Source organism: Esox lucius, chromosome 4, assembly GCF_011004845.1.
Source record: "Esox lucius isolate fEsoLuc1 chromosome 4, fEsoLuc1.pri, whole genome shotgun sequence".
NCBI classification, from domain to species: Eukaryota; Metazoa; Chordata; class Actinopteri; order Esociformes; family Esocidae; genus Esox; species Esox lucius.
In genome coordinates this window covers 22,592,469-22,612,742 of record NC_047572.1, presented here as the reverse complement: position 1 = coordinate 22,612,742, position 20,274 = coordinate 22,592,469, and the positions used below count along the sequence as shown (strand labels likewise).

Below are 20,274 nucleotides of genomic sequence, written 5' to 3'. Positions count from 1 at the left end.
TCTGGAAGTTGCACAGAATTTTCACAACTTAGAAGTTTCTGAGACCAGACAGTTGCTGAGAAACCCCCCAAATTAGAGGGAACATTCCAAATGACCATTCCTCATTAAATAAAGTAGAGTCAGCAAACTTGAACATGCCACATTGATTACTGGATTCAATGAAATGTCATCCTAGGTAAGCAACACAGCCCCATCAGGTTACAAGTTATAATTAGATTATTTTCAAGCAGCAGAAAGTAGATGATTGAACAGTCCTGGGACCAGATTCACAAAACCCTTCAAATTACATTACTGAAAATAAAGTTATTGGATTTCCTGTTCTTCAGTTCTGATTGATAACAGTCTTAACTCTTGACAATATGAGAAAAAGGCAATGAAAGCATGTGCAGCTTTCACTATTTATGTCTAAATGCATCTACAGCTCTGTCTTACCCCACATATTTAGGAGAGCAAACATTGCTTCTAGGCCTCCAAGCCTTGAACGTAGACTGTGGAGTGCTAACTGAACAGGTTTCATTTACTGAAAATCTTTAACAAAAACTTAAATATTAATTAAACACTTAACGCTAACATGATTGCCACTGCTGGCTAGCTAAATTGGTTGGTTGCAATCATACAATCATCTTAAAACAGTTAAGACATTTTTAAAATCTTAAAGTTAGTTTTGAGAACTTAAACTTCATATTTTAAGAAGCTTCTTAATTTATTTTGGCATAAAATGTGTTCTGTGAACCTGGGCAAAGACATTTAGAGCTACCCCAAGAGCCTCCTGAATTCCCTACTTGGAATCTTTGAAAAATGTTCTGCCACAAAAGCTTTGGATGACAACTGAGGATTAAACATAGTTAAGGTTGACATGTCTGCTAAATGATGAGTCCTTCAATACACACAGACACAGTTATTAAATAATATTAGACTTTGAGACATTTTGCACTCCAATGTAGTTAGTTAACATCAATAATATGTTAAAACCTATTCAAAAACAATATGAAAATGCTTTCAGTTAGGTTAAAGCAGTAACATTCAAGTTTTTACAATCTACAAAGCACAGTCTCTGTTTGACTGATGAGAGAATACATTACAGACCAGAAGTCTGGTTAGCAGCAATGAGAGTGGGAGCCAAACTTAAACATATATATTGGAGGCTGATCTGCCTTGAAGGCAGACATGTCTGTGATTAGTTGACTCAATACATAAGTTGGAGTATACATCTAAATTCAAAGGTTCCTCAATTGCAGTTGACATTTAAAACAGTTAGAAATGGTTAGATGAAGGTTACGTTTTGAGTAGGCTTAGGGGTTAAGTTCAGGGACAAGCTATAACCCTGACCCTAGCACTAGCTCCACCCTCTCCACTTAGTCAACCAATCACATACATTTCTGCATTCGGTTCTAATGGGCCTCTAGTACATTTGAGAAAAACTTCCACATGCACAGCAACGTCTCTGCTACTTAGAAAACACTCAAGCCCCTGCATCTCTTTTTTGCACAATAGGCTACATTCAGAAACTCTAAGCCTGCACTAAAATGTCCCTCACTGTACTCTCTGTGTTGCATTTATGAATCGGATAGGTCCAGATCTACCTCAGGTCTAGCTCAGGCCTGCCCACACCCGTTGCTGGAGAGCTACCATCCTGAATGTTCTCCCCAACCCTAATTTAGCACAACTGAATTAGTTGGAGACAAAATCAGGTTAGTCACAACCTGGGTTAGAGAGAAAACCTAAAGGATTGGGCAGCCCTGGTCTAGCTCAATACAGTGGGAGGTCATGGCCATTGTGGCATACAGTGAAGCACTATCCCCTGATGTCAGAGAATTACTTGTTGGGTTGGATCAAAGTTGGTCACATGTTGTTTAAAGCACTACTTCCTCATCAAAGCCAGTGTCTGTCTCCACCCCCCCCGCCTCCTGCGGCTCCACTCCGTCTTCCTCCTCCTGGGTGTTAATCTGTGCCACCCCGAGCCTGTAGAGGGCGTCCCTGATCACCACCTCCCCAGGCTGACAGGCCTTCAGCACAGCGCTGATCTGCTGGCTCACCACCTCCCGGCTGGTCAGAAAGTCCTGCAGACGGTTGTACAGGTAGTAGTAGGCCGCATTGTCAAAGGCCAAAGGTCGCCGGCGCAATGACGTCACCGAACCCTCAGGACAGACTTCCTCAGTCTCACTGACTTCTGACCTTTCGGTGTCCTCAGCTTCAACCTTGACGCCACCCGGAATACCCCTGCCATCCTCTCCGGTCACCTCTTCCCTGTCCAGGTCATGCAGAAGGCTGCAGTAGTGCTCCAGCTGCTTGCAGAGGCCCATGGAGTGATGGTCCAGACCGGAGGGCTCCTGTCCCTCAGCGGGCCCGGCGGGGCTCACTATCCAGCGGGAGGAGGACTTGGTGACAGGGTGGAGCTGAGGGTTCTCCGCCACGTAGGAAAGGTCGGCGCTGTAGGGCTGGTCCTGCAGCTCAGCACACGACACCAACTGGTGGAGAGGTAAGGCGTGAACGACGTGTACAAAGGCATTGTCCACTGGATGTGCAGTGTATTATGTAAATGGAGAGGTTTCGTTTTTGTGGGACCTTGTAAAACGGTCGTCCTGCACGTCCCTCATGGTGTAATATTTCTAGAAGAAAGGCTCTGCATGCCCGGGGTCCTACCTCTGCTTTGTCCATGGGGTTCGAGAAGCAGCCCTGGTTGCAGCCCCACATGCTGAAGGCCAGTTCAGGGTACTGCACGTCCGTGCACAGCGCCACCTGGCGGGCAGAGTCAGTAACATAGACAGGGGGCCAGTACCGGGAAGACACCAACAGGTCCACGTGGTCCCGTGCGGTCTCCCCCCTCACCAGGTACTTAGAACCACACACCACCTGGAGGAGTATGGGAAAAGTAGTCCTCAATCGCAAGTCTGCTTATCATGATATTTTCTACTGAACACTTTTATTAAGCCTCACTGGCCAAACCATAAAAAGTTTTGTGAATGGCCAAATGGTTGATTGACAGTAAGAAACAGTGGAATGGATACTGGTGGATGACTTACTGACTGTTATTCTGATAGTCATCTGATACAATAACAGTCAGTCATCTGACTGTTCTTCTGTTAGATGGGTGAACAGGTGTGCTGCTGTTACCTGGTGGGGGCAGATCTTGGACAGCTTGCCTGCGGTGACGCAGGGCGGGGGCTGGGGGGCCGTGCCGAGCCCATTCTGAACATGTGTATACAGGGTGATCAGAGAGACCAGCAACTCATCCTGGAAGAAACAAGGGAGACATCGATCTTCTAAACCCACACACACACCAAAACAGAGACATATCACAGGGACATGGAACGCAGCCTCGGTCCATACCTTGTTGCTGTCCGGGGCGGTCTTCTCTCCACAGCAGTCCAGTATGGCCCGGAGCTCCTCAGCACTGTACTCGTCCACCTGGTACGGTCTGAGCCGGCCCTCGTGGATCAGACGTACCAGCACCGACGGATTGCCTGGAACACACACGCTGCAGGTTTTACATCCCAGTGGGGACTCCTACATACTCCCATTCAAAACCCGACCAAATGACCTAACACCCCTAATCCCTAACACTAACCCCACTCAAACATTTTACCCTAACCCTAACCCCTATGCCTGCTCATAGGAACCAGTGAAATGTCCCCACTGGTTGGATTTCTTTCAGTGTTTTACTATCCTTGCAAGGATGCGTGGTCCTCACAGTAAAGAAAAACAAGGACACTTGGATTTTACACACTGACGTTTTCATATTGGTAAAAAGGGCATGAACAAATATAGAATGTCAGTAAATGCCAAATCTAAAAGTCTTCAGATCATTGCTCCCATCCAGTCCTTCACCTACTCCCCAGCTGGACGGTGACCTCCTACCTGTGCATTGTGTGTGCTGTAAGGCCTTGTCCTTCTCAGTGTTGATGACGACGTTGCTCCTCATCAGTGGGGGGATGAAGGGGGCGACGATGGAGGCGTCAACCCGGGTGATGGGGACACTGCAGTGGAACGCCGCCTGCTCGATTGCCTCACTCTCCATGGTCAGCCAGAAGTCGTCCACTTGCACCTCGTCTGGAGCTCCGAAGTCTGGCCATGTGAACTACAGGAAGGAGGGGCACCCGGGCGTCAGAATGAATGCAGCGCGGCCTGGTTTGGACCAGTGCTCCAAACCGCTGCCTCCACTCCACATATACCACTGCAACATGGGTTAGATTCCAGCCTACTCTCTCTACTCAACACACCCTCTCTACTTTTCTCACTTTCGCCCTGAAAAAAAACAAAAATTCCCTGAAATATATGTTTTGTTTTGCCAAAATGCAAAAGCAAGGTACGGACTGACTGAAACTGAAAAGAAAGTGGATCATCTTTAGGTCCCTGTTTGGATGGTTCTGAGTTTGGATCTGTGGCTCTGTCCCTGCATCGGCTGTCCCCTCATCCCTTCCTCAGTCTGTCCTACCTCCACGTTCCGGAGCTCCAGTACGTTGTTTGTGTATCTCTGGGCGATCTCCATCTTGGGGGCGATGCCGCACACACCACATATCATGTCATTGTAGTCCCTCACTGTCAGACACTCAAAGGCCCAGTAGCCAGTGACCAGCAGCTCCTGGACATTGGCCACCTCCTCAGGACTCAGTGTGTGGACTGATGGTCGGAGGGGCCGGGGGGTGGCGAGAACAGGAATAAGGGATGTTGAAAATAAGTGAGTGAGGGGTTGAAGAAAACATCTGAAAAGGGGAAATATTAACAAAACCAAAGTCTTACCAGGGTGGTTGTGGAGATGGTCCAAGATGGTTCTGACGGCTTGGTCGGGGTGTTGGCCCAGGCTCAGCTGGCCCCGGATCTTAAATAACAGGTCCAGTGTCACCAGTAACCTGTTTCCAACGTTGAACAGACCCGGGTGGAGCTGGGTGAAGCTGTGCAGGGCCAGGCACTGGGGGTTCAGACACACCTTCAGCTGGAGGGAGGCTGTCTGGATCAGGGTTTCGGTCAAGAGCCAGCAGTCCTCCTGCCCTGCTATAGAGCTACAGGACGAAACACGAGAGACTTGTGATAGCGGATCCTCTTATGAAACCAAACGTTAACAGTGTGGAACAGCGACGGCCAACATGATCAATCTATAAAATGTCCTCTCACCTCTGCCCCCCCTTGAACAGAGGAAAGTGACACAGGGCACAGAGGGTGGCTTCGGACTCAAAGAAACGCGGCCAGCCTGACTGGATCTGAACATCCCCGAGGCCTGCCTGCTCCTCCCCATCCCCTGACACCTGGTCCCCAGCCTGGTTGGTGGTGAGAACCACCTGGGTGGAGTTGAGCTCCTGGATGAGGGCCAGGGTGTCGTGGAGCTCCGTTTGGTTCTCCGGGATCTGCAGGGTCTGCCGCAGCAGCTGTAGGGTGGACTGGCGCTGGAGCTCCTTCTGGGACGGAGACAGGGACCGGTATGGGTCCACCAGAGTCACCATACCAGCCTGACAGTGAAGGACGCAGAGGAGGGAGAGTAGAAGGAGGTAACAAAATGAGACAGTTTGGGGGAGAACAGAGAGGAGAGGTTAGACACCAGATAGTCGACATCCTAAACTGGAGATTTCAGATGGGCCCATTTTGTGATTTTTGTTTTTGCTAACTGACCTTCAAGTCCTTGGTGTTCTTCCTGGACAGTTCCCAGCCACAGCAGGGACACTCGGAAGGCTTGTGTCGGTTCTTATAGACATAGTCACATGATGGGTTCTTACAACGGCCCCTGCCCCGCGCTGTAGAAAGACCCAGGTCCTGACACGCAACAGGAACAGATGCAACATTTTCAAAACGGAAATGCACACTTTTGGGCAATATTTTATGAAAACTACAATATAAGATTCAGGTCCTTGAATATTACAATTAGGTCTTTGAATGTGCTTGAAGTTCACTGCCCCGTGTCTATGATGTATGAGTTAAAGTACAGACCTCAGTGATATTACATAGCTCGATGCTGAAAATGAATACATTTCAAAAATGTGTAGGGGGTTCATTGGTGGCAAAAAGATGGAAACCCTTGACACATGATGTACAGTGTGGATGTAATACTCTGGAGTCTACATTCTGACACTTCAAAGAAGTTCCACTAACCAGTGTAGATGTTGAGTTCTGTTTGAGAGGAACCACCGAGAGGATCTTCCCTCCTTTATCAGTCACAATGTACTGGCTGGTGTCCACGTGAGTGGGACAAGTCTGTGATAAACACAATGAAATGAAAAAACCCTTGACCTGCATGCATTGTGTGGGTATGCTAGTATTCTTTAGGACCAGAGGTCTGAGGGGTTAAGGTTAGGATTAGGGTTATATCGAGTTTTAGTGTTTAAATTAGGCTAAGTATGAAGGTTAGGTTTAGATTTAGGGTTAAGGTTAGTTTTATATAGGAATACATCATGGTCCTAAAGTCCTCACAGTATGAAAATGTGTCTACCTTTTCGAGAGATGTTGTCACGGGCTGGCCAAGCTGTTTTAGGGTATTAGGCTTCAAACCAGCAATCTTCTCATGGAGCGCTGGGGGTCAAAACAGAATCGACCAAATAAAATCACATAAAACAACTGAAAATAGTCCCTTATATCAAAGTAGCCACAATCCACAAGATTAACTTAACCTTTGCTTAGATAATTATGAAGAAATACAACTATTTAGCAATTAAAATGTTAAATAAGATATGTTTTAATATATATGGGGTTTTATATTCCACCTGTGGATGTTTTGCTGCAGTTAATCTTCTCAACTTCGTTTTTGTCAGAAGGGACTGTTATCCACTGGATTAAAGCCCGGCCTAGTTTCAGAAAATAAATCCATGTTTATAAAAAAATTAAGACATTCATATCAATGTACTGAAAGGAAATAGGGTTGTTTTATCGGTCCATACCTGTGTTGAATGGAGCAGGGAGGATGGCTCGCACAGGTCGCTTTTGACCAATCACACTATTACGCTCCTGAACTTTGACCCTGGCTCCAGTGACAGCTGCTCCACCCAAAGCGCTGCTCAAAGACACAGAACAACTGAAACGTAAAGGATTTTCCCCTTAAATCAATGAAAATGTGAAGCCCAGTAGCCAAGCGACTCCCACAGAGCTTTCAAAGTGAACACCCTAGGCAAAATACAGGCTAAATGAAATGTTAAAATCCATGTCCATTCTCACATCATAGTTGCTCTCTGTGTTCCTGACAGGACTACAGCCTGGCTGTGGGCTCTGCCTCCCTCTAGTGTTGCTGAAACTCCACACTGCTGCACTGGTCTCTTGGGCTTCAGTGATCCTCTCCCGGGCTTCCGGCCTCCAGGCACCTTCCTTTTACTAGAAGGGCCGATCTGATCATCAGAGGGAGGCACCCCAGACTCAGGGAGGTTCCCAGGGTTGGACTGTGGAGTCTGGGGAGAAGTCTTGGATGAAGCACCTGCACATTTCACCGGCGTCTTCTTCGCCTGATATGGAATTTGTGGAAAGTTTGTGTCAAAGCACTACACTGTTTAAGTATATCACTGTATTTTCAGACCAATCAACTGTCATCTTTACATCAACATGCACATGGTGATGGAATACAGGGAATGTGTAGACCTACAGAGGGCACCCATTTGCCCCCAAGGTGGTTGCCACAGAGAGGGCAGAAAGGGGGTTTGTGACGGGTCACATAGACAAACGTGCAGCCAGCTGTCTGACAGCTACCCCTGCCTCTCCTGGTGTACTTCATCGACTGAAAAGAGACAAGAGAGGTTTTAATAAGAATCTGCCAGTCATAGACAGTTAATCATGGAATGGTACAATAGCCTCGCAATATACATTTAAACTGTGTTCAGTTTTCAGGGCTTTACAAGGGTTTAGAGGCGCATCACAGAATGGGTTTTATCAGTTTGTCTGTGGGTTTAGTTTCTTGTCCCAATAAGTTTTACCAGTTTGCCTAAGGGTTTAGTGTTATGTTCCAGAATGGGTTTTACCAGTTTGTCCAAGGGTTTAGTGTCATGTTCCAGAATGGGTTTTACCAGTTTGTCCAAGGGTTTAGTGTCATGTCCCAGAATGGGTTTTACCAGTTTGTCAAAGGGTTTATTGTCATGTCCCAGAATGGGTTTTACCAGTTTGAGGGTTAATTTTCCCATCCCAGAATGAGTTTTACCAGTTTGTATGAGGGTTTCTTGTCTCGCTCCATTACAGCTCCTACGGGTACCATGACAACAGAGCCTATAGAGCTGGCTCCTGGCAAGGCCCCGTGCTCCATCCGATCCTGGGTAAACATAAGTGTTTTTTATATACACAATAGTGCCATAAATGCATCAAACAAACAGACAAGTCTAATTAACAGAAACCCTTGATCGTTGAACAATCAGCAATACAGTTCCTCTGACTCCCTGTGTGTTGCTAACTCACCTGACTGGGAATGACGGTGACCAGGTCAGCTTTCACATGCTGCATCACCGCACCGCCCACACACCCCTTGTCCGTCGCCACGCCAACAACACTATAGCCCCCGCTCACTATTCCAGGATCCTTGTCACTGAATAGCAGGCCAGCTTCTGTCACACTAGTTGCATTGTGGGAGTTGTGCGAGGCAGAGGTGTGGTACGATGAGGAGAGGGCCCCCTGCAAGGCCCCGCAGTGTGTAAGGGTCACAGCTTCCTCCTCTGTCAGGCCTTCAATGGTGACACACTGCTCTGACAGCTCCACCTCGCTGCCCAGAGCCAGGGGAGGATACTGGGCAGAACCAACGGACAGTGAAGGGAGTACACCTTCCCCCAAGGGGGATTCCAGACCGTCTATACACACCTCCAGCTGGGATCCTGTCCCATCTTCGGAAGTGGCACCCTTGGACAGAAGGACGTAGTCGGCCCTGGGGAGGATTCTACGGAAACCTGAGAGGTCCTGGGAAGGGCCCAGAGATGTCTATAGGATATAGACAGAAAGATGTGTTATAATTACAACCAGTTATACAGACACTTTTCCTGACAACACCATATTAAACAGCAGTCAAGGCTGGAAATAGGAGGCAAACTTACCTTGTCTGTCCCTTCCTTCTCTAATTTGGCCTTCTCCAGGTAGTAACCCTTATCAGCCACATTGAGCCTCTTCCAGCTCAAACTAATCCTCTTGTTGATTTCAGACTGAGGCAGGTTGGGGAACTCATGCTGCATGGTCTGGTGCACGTCAAAGTAGTACAGCAGGTAGGCTGACCTGAAGAGAAAGCATACACACAAACATTGTGGTGTTGGCTGGTGGAGGGTTGGTGTTTTGATGTTGCGGTGTAGTTATTGGTCTACCTGGGTTTTTTGGGTTTCTCCATGATCTCCCTTGGCTGTGCCTTGTTCTTTTTCCTCTTCCTTGGAGAGGTGACCTCCATGTAAGTGTAGCAGCTCTCCACCTCGTCAGTCATCCTCACATCGGTTTCGTCATACACTTCCATGGTCTCCATGGCTACAGGGAGCAGACAGACTGTGGACGTTTGATCAGTGAAACCACAGCTGATTGATATTAAGCTACATACTCTTCATGTTATTTATGTAACAAATCTAGAATAGGGAGTCAGTAACCCTAATGTAGGGACTATTTAGGGCTTTCAAGACAATAGATGAAAGGCCATAACAACCGTGTTAAGTCAATGAAATGCACCGGCAGTTGACAGCAGACAACTAAGCGTCTGCAAATGCACGTGGGACATTTTTCTTATGACACATTTCTGTGAAATGACAGTAAACTCGAGCGGAAACAACAACAGGAAGGTATGTAAACATGCAAACAAAAGTCCCAAATGTTGCGAATTAAGGATCGAAAGCAGGAAAACCACCAGACTAAAGCAACTTTCTTATTTTTCTCCCTCCCATGAAATGCTAGGATTATTCGTGTGCCCCCATACTGATTGCGGAATCGGCAAATCATCCAATGAGAAGGCTTCTTGTTGAATCCTTACCTCTGTTACCCCAAGGAATTGTCCAAATCAATATGAGATAGTTTCAAATGAAGCGGAAACAAAACTACATTACTCACATTGCCCCAAATGTGTCTATTTTCCTACATAGTACCTCAATCCAGTGCTAAATTGTTTATTTAATGGCCTCGTCAAAACCCTAGTTTCGTCCTAGGCTTGCAGTAAACATGGCGCTCTGTTGCTATGGTTGTCAACCAATCCAGTGTAGCAATGAACAAAAAACGACCAATCAGAGAAAATGTTTTAGACACGTGAAAGCAATGCGTGAAACTGGAAGGTGTAGACGTTTCCATAAACACAGCTCTAGGATCAGGGAACCCTCCCATGCCTGTATATCACATTGATGATTAACTAAAACAATAAACTGACTTGCGATCATTTGAACTTAACCCTTATGCTCCAGGCAAAATGAATCGTTCTGAAGTGGCGCTCCACCCTAGGTTTACTAGTGGATCACAGTACTTTTCATCGTCGAGCAAAAATGGCGGATGACAAGGTGAGTTAAATAATTTGGCTTCAATCTTTTTTTGTGTGTAAAAAGAGAACGTCACACTTCTTAAATCTAGTACGTAACTAAAAACCAGAAGGACTCAGTTTGTTGTTGCCGGTTTTGGGACTGTGGTTAACTGTCCTACTACACTGTCCTCGTAGGCTACTGAGTACTGTCTGTAGTGTAGCTAATGTAATTCTTACAACTTTACAACTAGTGTAGGTTCGTAGTTAGCCAACTAAAATAATTAGTTTCTATTCTATCCCCCCCCCCCCTCCCCGACTAGTATATTGGTACTGTAACGATATTTTAGCCTTATTATGCTAATGTTTTATTGATTTAACATTTAAAGCAAATTCAGTTTGTTAGCTAATTAGCTGTTCACTGGTATTCAAGCGTTATGGAGGGAACCAGTTGATACTTCATATAAATAACTACTAAGCTGATTGCATTGACTGACAGTCAGTACAAGTAGCCTATAATGTGCATAGCCAGACAGTGTAACTAGTCTAAAATATAAATCACATGTTCTAGGATCCTTTCAAGCAAATGAAGGATCTAAACCAGCTCAAGAATCAACTGGAAAGCATCCAGAAACGTGTGGAGAGCGAATTTGCAACAGGAGTCCCGCAGGTATGTTGTTGTGTAATCCATTTTTAGAAAGGAGCTGAATGTCACATGAAAGAAGACTAAAGACAAAACATGAACCTCAAGGCATTTCTAATGCAACTTGTTTAACAAACAAACGCAGTGCATGTGATTTATGATTAACTGCAGTCTTGATTGGTGTTTCCTGTTTTTTTTTTTTTCTAAGGGAGGCTCTGTGCTGGGATCTCCATTTCTGAAGGGTTTCCTAGCTGGGTACGTGGTGGCCAAACTCAGGTCCTCAGCTATCATCGGAGTGGTACTGGGAACATTCACAGGTATCTACGCTGCACAGAACTATCAGGTGCCAAACATTGAAAGAACCCTGAAAGACTACATGAGTTTGTTTAAAAAAGGTCCATAATAATGGGAGGAACCGGACCTCGGCTTCATCTTCTAACTGCCTGAGGTTTTGGGCAACCCGTCTGAGGATGCCCTCTTTTTCTTCCAGACTCCAACCTCTCCTGTGTATACTGCACAATGTTTATTAGGACTTAACTGGATTTTAATGTGTCCCTTCAAAGTCGGTGTGCAAGGTTGTTTGCTTTGGGTTTTGTGCCCTGGGATCTTATGTTGTTCTCCACTGGTCATCGTGAGTGAGATGATGTGTGTGTGTGTATATTGTGATTAGGCAACATGCCTCAGGAACGTAAAGGATGTTTGACAGCTTGCCTTTGTAAAAGTTGCCTGGTTCAATGTCCATCCAGACATTGATTTTTTTTTTCTATTCAATGATTTAAACGTTAAGACTGTCCCTTTTTTGTAAGCAGAAATACAATTTTAACATATTTTCCGAATATGGTATTATGGTTGAATAGACTTAGATGTTTCTTTTGCTTATTGAAACACATGTATTATGATGTTTGCTTGACTTGAGGTGTACAGACCTGAGCTGTAGTAGCTGTACCTTCACTGACACATTCTAGATATTCAGTGGTGTGAGTGACATGCGGTATTAGAAATGATTGTGATCCAGAACCTGGGGTCCGGGTCCCCAACCCATCACCGAAGACCGTGGATGAAGGGCGTCCGGTGGGGTGTCCTCCTAGGACTGATGGTGCTAATCTATGGCTCCCATGCCCCTCTCATCGCCATGACCAAGGTGGACGGCCGGGTTCCCTTCAGCTCCTCGTCCTGTGTGGTTCTGATTGAGTTAACCAAGTTGCTGGTGTCCCTGGTCACACTGCTGCTGTCTGGAGACCTGTCGGTACTGTGTGGCTCTCTGTCCCCGGCCCTTACGGCCCCCTATGCAGTCCCGGCCATCCTGTATGCTGTCAACAACAACCTGGTGCTCCTCATGCAGGCCTACATGGACCCCAGCTCCTTCCAGGTGCTCAGCAACTTAAAGATTGCCTCCACGGCCCTGCTGTACACCTTTTGCCTGAGGAAGAGACTGCGGTCCGCCCAGTGGCTGGCCCTGGGAATCCTGATGGGGGCAGGGGTGTGTCACAGCTACAGCAGCCTGGATCTGGATGGCCCAGGGCTGGCTGAGGACCAAGCGAGTCCCAGGCTTCACATCACAGCCTGGGGCCTTGTTTTTGTACTGGTCTACTGCTTCATCTCAGGGCTGGCAGCCGTCTACACTGAGCGGGTGCTGAAGGGCCAGCGACTTCCCCTCAGCCTGCAGAACCTGTACCTCTATGTGTTCGGAGTGGCCATCAACGGGGTCTCTTATGTCTCCGGCATGGAGAGCGGAAAAGGTTTCCTGGAGGGTTACTCGGCAGCGGTCTGGGCCATTGTGGCGGGGCAGGCAGCCAACGGCCTGCTGATGTCCGTGGTGCTGAAGCACGGCAGCGGGATCACCAGGCTGTTTGTCATCTCTAGTTCTATGCTGGTCAACGCCCTCCTCTCCTGGGCTCTGCTTGGCCTGCAGCTGACCCCCCTCTTCCTGTTACCCATCACCATGATTGGCCTAGCAGCCTACCTGTACTACAGGTAGCAGAACTCTGCCCTAAACCTCCCTGGGTTGGGGGCAGTGGACCTCTGCAAACTCACACATCGCTACCCACCAATATCTCTGGCAGCTCTATTCACCAGATGACATTGACAAATTGATAAGGTTTAAATGTGTTTGGTTTTGAAATGTCCCAAATGGTCAATTTAGTTAGTTGTTTGACGTTTAAAATGTTATCATTGATTATGCAATAGAAGTTGCACTTCAGGTGAGACTTGTGGCTCCCTTCATCACACCATCAATGGTTTATATCTGTTACTCATAATGCACACTGCCTATTTTCACTTGCCTTTGTTTTCCATCTCAGTCCAATTCAGCCACATTCAGTCATGCCTTTTTTTGAATGTATCATGAGTGGACTCACTAAATTGTTGGGTTTGAGTAAGTCTACATAATTTCATCATTACATAACACTTCTTAACAGTGGTGCTATAATGGTCACTATAGTTATTTTATTACTTGTGCCGAATCGAACATGAAAAAAGATAAATGGTATGGAAAGTGTTGAATACTATAAAGTAAACTATCTCAAAAAGAGTTTTTCTATTTCATTGGTTCATTTCATCAGATGTGTAATGATATAAATATTTCCCCTTTCTCTTATTGTTTGTGGGATACCACCTCTCCCCTGAGGTCACCAGGTATGTACAGGTTGTCCTTCAACTCAGCTTGTGCTGCAGAAGGAAGTTAAACCTTCCAGTAATACTTTCAGAAAATGCCATCAAGTGTACTTAACAATGACAAGAAACACTGTATGTTTTCCGGGTGAGAAAAGCGTACATTTGCTGAGGTGCCTGATTGCCTGTAGCTGTTGGTGCTTCCCGTATGGCCTCCAGAAGTATTGTCCGGTACCTGTTTTCTGATTTCCTCTCTTCACTCACCTAGCTGAACACCTTAAACTCCTGTTAGGAATGGAGGGTGGAGACTGACCACAAGTAGAGGTATCTGAAAGTTTGGGTGTCATAGGACGGAAGGAATTATTAAATTACTAGTCTAGCTCTCGCTCCATCTAATTCACTTCCTCTATCCCTCTGCCATGATTCTCCTAGATCTTCCTGATCTGCTTTTGTGCTCTAATGTACTTTACCTCGCACCAGTCCTAATCAAAAGAGGAAGACATCTTAGGGTCAGACCACTTTGTTCAGCTGAAACCCACAGTGGATTGTTCTTGGAAGTTTTTGCCTGTGGAGTAAGCAATGTGGTTATACCGCCATCTAGGCTTCAGATAGGAGTAGTTACCATACCAATCCAAATCCTCTCAGTTTTTCTGGTGACATTCCCAGTTTATGGTGACATGTACCTGGCTGGACTGGGCTTCGGGAATCCTCCCCAGTTAGACATCAGTTAAGTTAAGTCACAGATGCTATTAAAGTAAGCAGATGATTTAGTCTCTATTAATAAATACTGATGCAAAAAGACAATAGAGGCTAAGTGTCATCAACTCTAGTCAGCCAGTCTCATTGTCAGGTGATCCATCAAACCTATTTTCCCCGTCACTATGGGATATCACCCTGGAAATGTACAATATCTGCTTCCCTCAATATAACTGAGCTAATTAAATTCCTTTGCCCATCGGTTTAAGCTCAGTCCCAAGACAATGTCTTACTTAATCTGTCAATGATAATGTAAAGAAGAAAGTTTTGTAATTTAGACTTTAAGTTATACATTATTACAAAATATCAGTTATTAAAACATTTCTAGGTCCAGTATAATTTCTACATACTATGAATCTAGATTTAGTTTTCCCAAATCTGAGCTACACAATGTCTACTTAACAAATGTTTGTAGATTAAGATTGTTTAAAGCTGTTAGAAAAAATCTTCCTATTCAAAGTTTACTTTGAAGAGGTACATATAACATATTTGCCCATCTGCAACTGAAGTTGCCACAAACAACTGGGTAAAATGAATGCAGAACATATAGGACACAATTAACATCACTATATGAATGAAACCTTGGGGGAAATGTGGTCACAAATGGGTTTGGTTAATCTTACCCCTAGTTTACCCCTTTAATTGATATTATAATCATAATCTGCTGAATCACTTTGTGGAGTGATGGCCAAATGTGGCTTCTTTGGCATTTTTTTTTTTTACAGCAGGATATTATGCTGGCAACACTCAGATTTTCTTTGTCACAATAAAAGCCATCATTGAAATGTATAAGGCAATATAGTGAACAATCTAGTCTGTAATAAAGAACAGAAACAAACAATATTGGAACGGACATTAAACATAAAATGTACATACGAAATTATATATTTCAATGATGGCTTTTATTTTGAAAATGAAATTCTCAGTGCTGCTAGCATAATATCCTGCTGCTAAAAGAACGGTAATGAAGCATCGTATGGCCATCACTAACTTTGAGGCCATATTGAAAATTAAGCAGTCTTTTTCAGTTTATTTCTAGTAGAGTATATGTACAATTACATGTGAAAAAAAACACTTTAGTAGGAAACAGCTTTATTATTACTTATTATTTCATGGTTACTCTCAGGGTCACATCTACTTCAAGGAATCACCAATATCCACATTCATATAATAATAAATGTTAAAGCATGCAAAGACATAAATTGACAAATAGGTAAATTAAGTTACTGATAGAAACTCAAGACCGAAAGTATATCAGGTAAATCCCAAGCTAATCTATGCAGGCAGACAAATAAGGAAAACTGGCTGCGGGAAATCCCCATAAGAGAGATATGATTGGAGGGCCAAGGTAAGGGACAATGGGTCAAAGGGGTGTGGTTAGATGTTCAGCATTTGGATAGGATCATTCTTACAGAAGAACACCTATATAAGCAAAAGGGTGGTTAATATACCATACTACATAGACAATCATCTAAAATCAAAAGTTAGCTAAAATCTGCATTTATATGTAATTGACCTATATGATGTCTCAGATTTTTTTGTTGTGGGTGGGGTGAGGGGTTGGTCTGACAAGGAGTTGAGGCCGTTGGCTTGGCCATCAGGTGTTGGAGTCGTATTTACTCTTCTGCAAAATATAAAGAAAAAAAATCATGTAATGTGCTCAGCAGCGTCATACCCTGTGTGGTGTGTTTTAGATCCAGGTCATTTGTCTGGTTTGGTCTGTCTGCTAGTCTTTCTGCCTGTTCGTCTATGTATCTCTGTTAGTCTGTCAGTCAGGCTGTCTGAAACACTCACCCTTGAACTCCTTTACTTGCATCATCATGGGGGGGGCAGCCACCCGACGGATGCCTGTGGGGAACAAACAGTAACATAACAGATATAGTCACATCAACATCACTGTCCGAATTATTATCACCCTCAAAGTCAGTCTCATGATCAGCCTCACTGTCAGTAGTGCTGTAGTCTATCTAGTTCCTACCTTGGTTACAGGAGGCTCTGCCTCGCACCGCGGTCCCCGGAATTGTTTGGCCGGTCTTGTCTACACACCAGCAGAAGCCGGTGGCATGCCAGCACTGCATGGGCAGGTAGTTGCCCTGCTCATCACACTGGGGCACGTAGGTGCCGAGCATATGCTTCAGGGAATCCTTCACCTCGCTACACTTGGTTTGCAGACCGGTGGCTGAGGAACATCGAGAGGAGAGGGAAAGAGAATGAAAAAAGGAGAGAATGTGACATACTATTGGAAACATGGTTTTGGTAGTTCGAAAACGGATTGGAGGGAAATGGGAGAGTGGGGGTGGAGTTGGGTGGAGGTGGAGTTAAACTTACATGGCTTAGGAGTGGCGGATACTGCGGTCTTCTCCTGGGCCATCTGGAAGATCAGCCAATTACGTGTCCAGGTTTCAAAGTCCTGACGAACACAGTGTTAGAGGTTAGCGGTTACAATTCAGATCATTCTTAAGTGTGGGTGTTTAATTCTCGTTTTGGTTCCTATTCACTGTACTATGCACCTTCCACTCATTGCTCTCCATCTGTTTCTTCAGGCCCTGCAGGTTGGCCAAGAAGGTCTCGTTGAACTGAGGCAGCTCAGGGTTCTGTCAGAATGGGTAATGGTTGGGGAGAGATTAAATGTCAGCCTTCAATTAATTGATTTTGTCTGGATTGTTTCTAATCACAAATGCTGTCTTTCGCATGCACACTCAGTGGCAGGTTTGTCAGGTACACCCATCTAATACTACAATGGATCCCGTTGTGTCCAAAACAGCCAGAACTCTACAGGCATGGACTTTATGAGGTGAAGGAAGCATTTGACCAGCACGTTGGCCCACGCTGGCGACAAGACCTCACACAGTTGCTGCAGATTGGGTGGTGTGGTGCATTCTTGCTGCAAACAGCCTGTTCCATCCCAAATGCAATTGAAAGCCTAAATGCATGTCTGCCTTTAATAAGCCACGGCCTTGTGACTGTAGGATCCCGAACAAGGTTGCAGATCTAATGAACTGGCCACTGAGTCATGTGACATAGCGTTCAAGGACCAATATGTTTTAATTTACCTGCAGGAGATCCTTCACCTGCTTCTCCAAGCTCTGAATTGCGACGGCAGTGTTCTCCAGTTTCTAATGGCAGAGCAGAGGGGGAGACCTACATTTAATTATGCACAATACTGTTTTTATTTTTGTTTCATGGGAATATGAACAAGCAGACTAGGCCTAGCTGAAAATATCTACAATAAAATGTCCCTCGAGGTAAACCGGTGTAGACATTTGCCATCGAGCTGCTCATTGTCGGCATGCTGTCATTTAGCTCGTCTTCAGTTCCTAAAGCCCCATGGGAGCATGTGTGGGAAGTCGGCAGTCATACCGTCATGGGGGAGTTCTTGGTGGTCTGGCTGTCCTCTTCAGAGAAGTCAATCAGCCGGGGCATGTTGAGCATGGGCATGTGCATCTGGACGGGGGCAACTGGCGGAGCAAGAGGGGTGACACACCTGTGAGCGGAAGCTAGCTGCTCTGACACTTCTGTAGAATTCAACTCTTACGCGCACATCGAAATTAATACAAACTGTAATTACAATGCAATGCACTGATTGAGGAAGATGAGAAAAGTATTGTTGTTAGGATGTCAGTGCATCCTAACAAATATATAGCCCCGCTATACTGAAATCTAGGGACGATACAATATAAAAGTGTTTTTTAGTTTATTACTTCCTAACTCTGTAGTATTCCTCTTTTCCACCCTTCCAGTCTCTTATTTGAATCCCCTTTGGCCCCATTTCTCTCCACATACGTCCCTCCCTCCCTCCCTTCCTTTTTATCCATCTGATCCATTACCAGGCGGTCTGTTTCTCAGCTGCTTGCGCATATTGTCGTTGTTCTTCTGCATGTCGTTGATCTGGCCCCTCTGGTTGAAGACCAGGTAGGCAGTCAGGCCCTGGCCAGCCAGCAGAAGACAGGCAAGCAATGTGAACCCTGCTACCTTAAACGCACGGCTGTTTGATGTCCTACAGGGGGGAAGATGGACAGATAAACATACAGCGAAAAAGAGCGGTTACATCATAACTCTTAATGGCTGAGTAAAATGTTTTCAATGTTTTTTTCAAAGCTAATTAAAGTGACACCTATGGGGTTGCCGTTGTTCGTTATGTGAGTTCCTCCAGCAAAACAATTTTAAGCCAGGAGTTTCCAACTAAGTGGGTGTGGGACATTCCTTGATTTGGGGGATTAAGAAGAATTCTATATTTTTTTATGATGTGACAGTGATCTATATTAACACGTCTTTGATGATTTGGTCTAGAAGCTGTAAAATGCCAGAGGGAGATGTGACTCTGATGCACATGGGCATTTTTTAGTTCGTCACATTGCAGCTGATTTACAAGCTGACTAGAAGCTGATTTACAGCCTTGTGAAGTAGACCAGTCAAAGAGATTGGACTTCGCCAGGGAAATAAATGCGTTGCTATCATTTAGTTTAAGCCCTTTCCTTAATAAACAGTATTTATAACTACATTGAGTTTAAATTATCTAATCACTTTCTTTAAAATAAAATATCTATAATTACAATTAGGTTTCATATAAATGATCATGAAAAACATCTGGTAATGAAATAACCTTTGGGGAAGGCAAGTTTATAATCATTAGTTGCAGTACGTGTTGTGACGTAAGTGTTGTTAAACTGTTATATTACAGGATATGAGCTTGAAAACAACAAAATGTTTCTAGAGTATGAAATATTATGAAAAATAATTAAACAGAAAGGCCTCCCAGGGATAAAAGTTCGAGATCCTCAGTTCCTAGGCCCATCCCCTTTATTAGAATGAGCCAATGATAAAAATAGTTGAATGTGACATCACTAATCGCTCGGTAGAGGCGAAGGTAGTCCGCACTGACTACGTTCACATTGAAGTAATTTAGCCAATTTACAGTACTGAAAGAATACCTTTATAATCAAAATATTACGAATGTGCTTCAGTAAATAAACGATATCACGTCGGTATTGCATGAATCCATGCACATTTTTTAAAGTGGACTCTTTCAATAACAAAATTGCACCTGAATATAATAATAATAATAATAATAATAATTAATTAAATTTATAAATCGCTTTCATTATATATATAAAAAAATCTAAGTGCATGTAAATAAATACATTAGTAATAACAATATTAATTAAAGTCTAAGATGATGTTCATGCCAGCCAAAAATAAATCTTGATGCTTTACAAGTCTTAGCAGAGTTTTTTATTTTTATTATTACATAATACAATTATAATGCATTTTGAGTTTACAAAGCTCTGAACTGTACATTTCGATGATGCTTATTAAGCAATATAAGCATTATTAATTAACAGCAAAAACAAAATTATATATTTACTGCAATGCATTTTCTTACCTTCTGCGGACACTTGGGAGGATAGCTTCATCGCTCGCGGTGCGCTCCAGAAGCGCTTCATTATGAATTTGCTGTTGCTCCTCCATTCTCTTATCATCCACGTACCGTCAAATCTTACTATCAAAACTAGAACTGGTCCAACGGACAGGACAATTTAATGACACGGTAAAAGAGGAAGAGGAGTATTCTGGAAAGCGTCTTTGAAAACAAAGTGGTCTAGGCCGAAATGGAAAGCCCCGAGTTTGTAAGGTGATGGGACGATTTAACTTTGTACATGAGTTAGATCTGAACTGTCATTGGTCAGGCTGTGCCAGCATCACTTGTTGATAGAGGCAGACAAATCTGAAGTGATGAAATTGGTAATGAAACTACAGTTTTTAGTAAAATTGATTCATCTTTAAATGAGGGAATACATTGTTGGATTAAAGATCTCTCTCTTTCATCTTCATCCGCTTAAAGATCTTTACATTTAATTCGAAGAGAAGTAAAATTAATAGTTGCTTTAGGCTAGGAATTTATTTT

At 44.3% G+C, this 20,274-nt stretch overlaps 3 protein-coding genes across 8 annotated transcripts; 1 reads left to right on the top strand and 2 right to left on the bottom strand.

Annotated features, from left to right (window-relative positions):
- Positions 1-893: 893 nt before the first annotated feature.
- Positions 894-10,082, bottom strand: hmgxb3 (HMG box domain containing 3). 6 transcript variants are annotated; one of them, XM_010896826.4, is made up of 21 exons: positions 9,890-10,082; positions 9,243-9,414; positions 8,982-9,156; positions 8,752-8,868; positions 8,356-8,568; positions 8,105-8,212; positions 7,556-7,687; positions 7,138-7,418; positions 6,864-6,997; positions 6,690-6,770; positions 6,419-6,498; positions 6,082-6,183; positions 5,605-5,745; positions 5,113-5,444; positions 4,741-5,000; positions 4,436-4,620; positions 3,859-4,078; positions 3,331-3,464; positions 3,115-3,234; positions 2,644-2,853; positions 894-2,468 (listed from the first exon to the last, which is right to left on the bottom strand). In XM_010896826.4, exons 2-21 carry the CDS (start codon positions 9,392-9,394, stop codon positions 1,854-1,856), a joined length of 3,792 nt encoding a protein of 1,263 aa, XP_010895128.2. In that variant the 5' UTR covers positions 9,395-9,414; positions 9,890-10,082; the 3' UTR covers positions 894-1,853. The 6 variants fall into 6 exon arrangements, with proteins under 6 accessions (XP_010895128.2, XP_010895124.2, XP_010895127.2 ...); XM_010896822.4 differs by having other exon boundaries at positions 8,356-8,868; XM_010896825.4 differs by having other exon boundaries at positions 6,864-6,976; positions 8,356-8,868.
- Positions 10,083-10,208: 126 nt separating this feature from the next.
- On the top strand, positions 10,209-13,533 carry slc35a4 (solute carrier family 35 member A4). Its single transcript, XM_010896821.4, has 3 exons — positions 10,209-10,403; positions 10,932-11,030; positions 11,212-13,533. Exon 3 carries the CDS (start codon positions 12,004-12,006, stop codon positions 12,979-12,981), a length of 978 nt encoding a protein of 325 aa, XP_010895123.2. The 5' UTR covers positions 10,209-10,403; positions 10,932-11,030; positions 11,212-12,003; the 3' UTR covers positions 12,982-13,533.
- A 1,915-nt stretch (positions 13,534-15,448) lies between these two features.
- cd74a (CD74 molecule, major histocompatibility complex, class II invariant chain a) lies at positions 15,449-19,990 on the bottom strand. Its single transcript, NM_001303742.1, is given in 9 exon segments — positions 15,449-15,993; positions 16,164-16,217; positions 16,348-16,548; positions 16,698-16,779; positions 16,880-16,963; positions 17,423-17,485; positions 17,730-17,827; positions 18,197-18,366; positions 19,753-19,990. Coding segments are annotated over 9 exon segments (846 nt in total). The 5' UTR covers positions 19,839-19,990; the 3' UTR covers positions 15,449-15,985.
- Positions 19,991-20,274: the final 284 nt, after the last annotated feature.

Excerpts from the sequence above, each read along its gene's own strand:
- hmgxb3 (XM_010896822.4), bottom strand. The coding sequence starts at position 9,394 with ATGGAGACCATGGAAGTGTATGACGAAACCGATGTGAGGATGACTGAC. Across the intron at positions 4,621-4,740 it reads CCATCTCCACAACCACCCTG|TCCACACACTGAGTCCTGAG; the intron begins GTAAGACTTTGG and ends TCCGACCATCAG. Across the intron at positions 2,854-3,114 it reads CCAAGATCTGCCCCCACCAG|GTGGTGTGTGGTTCTAAGTA; the intron begins GTAACAGCAGCA and ends ATACTCCTCCAG.
- slc35a4 (XM_010896821.4), top strand. The coding sequence starts at position 12,004 with ATGATTGTGATCCAGAACCTGGGGTCCGGGTCCCCAACCCATCACCGA.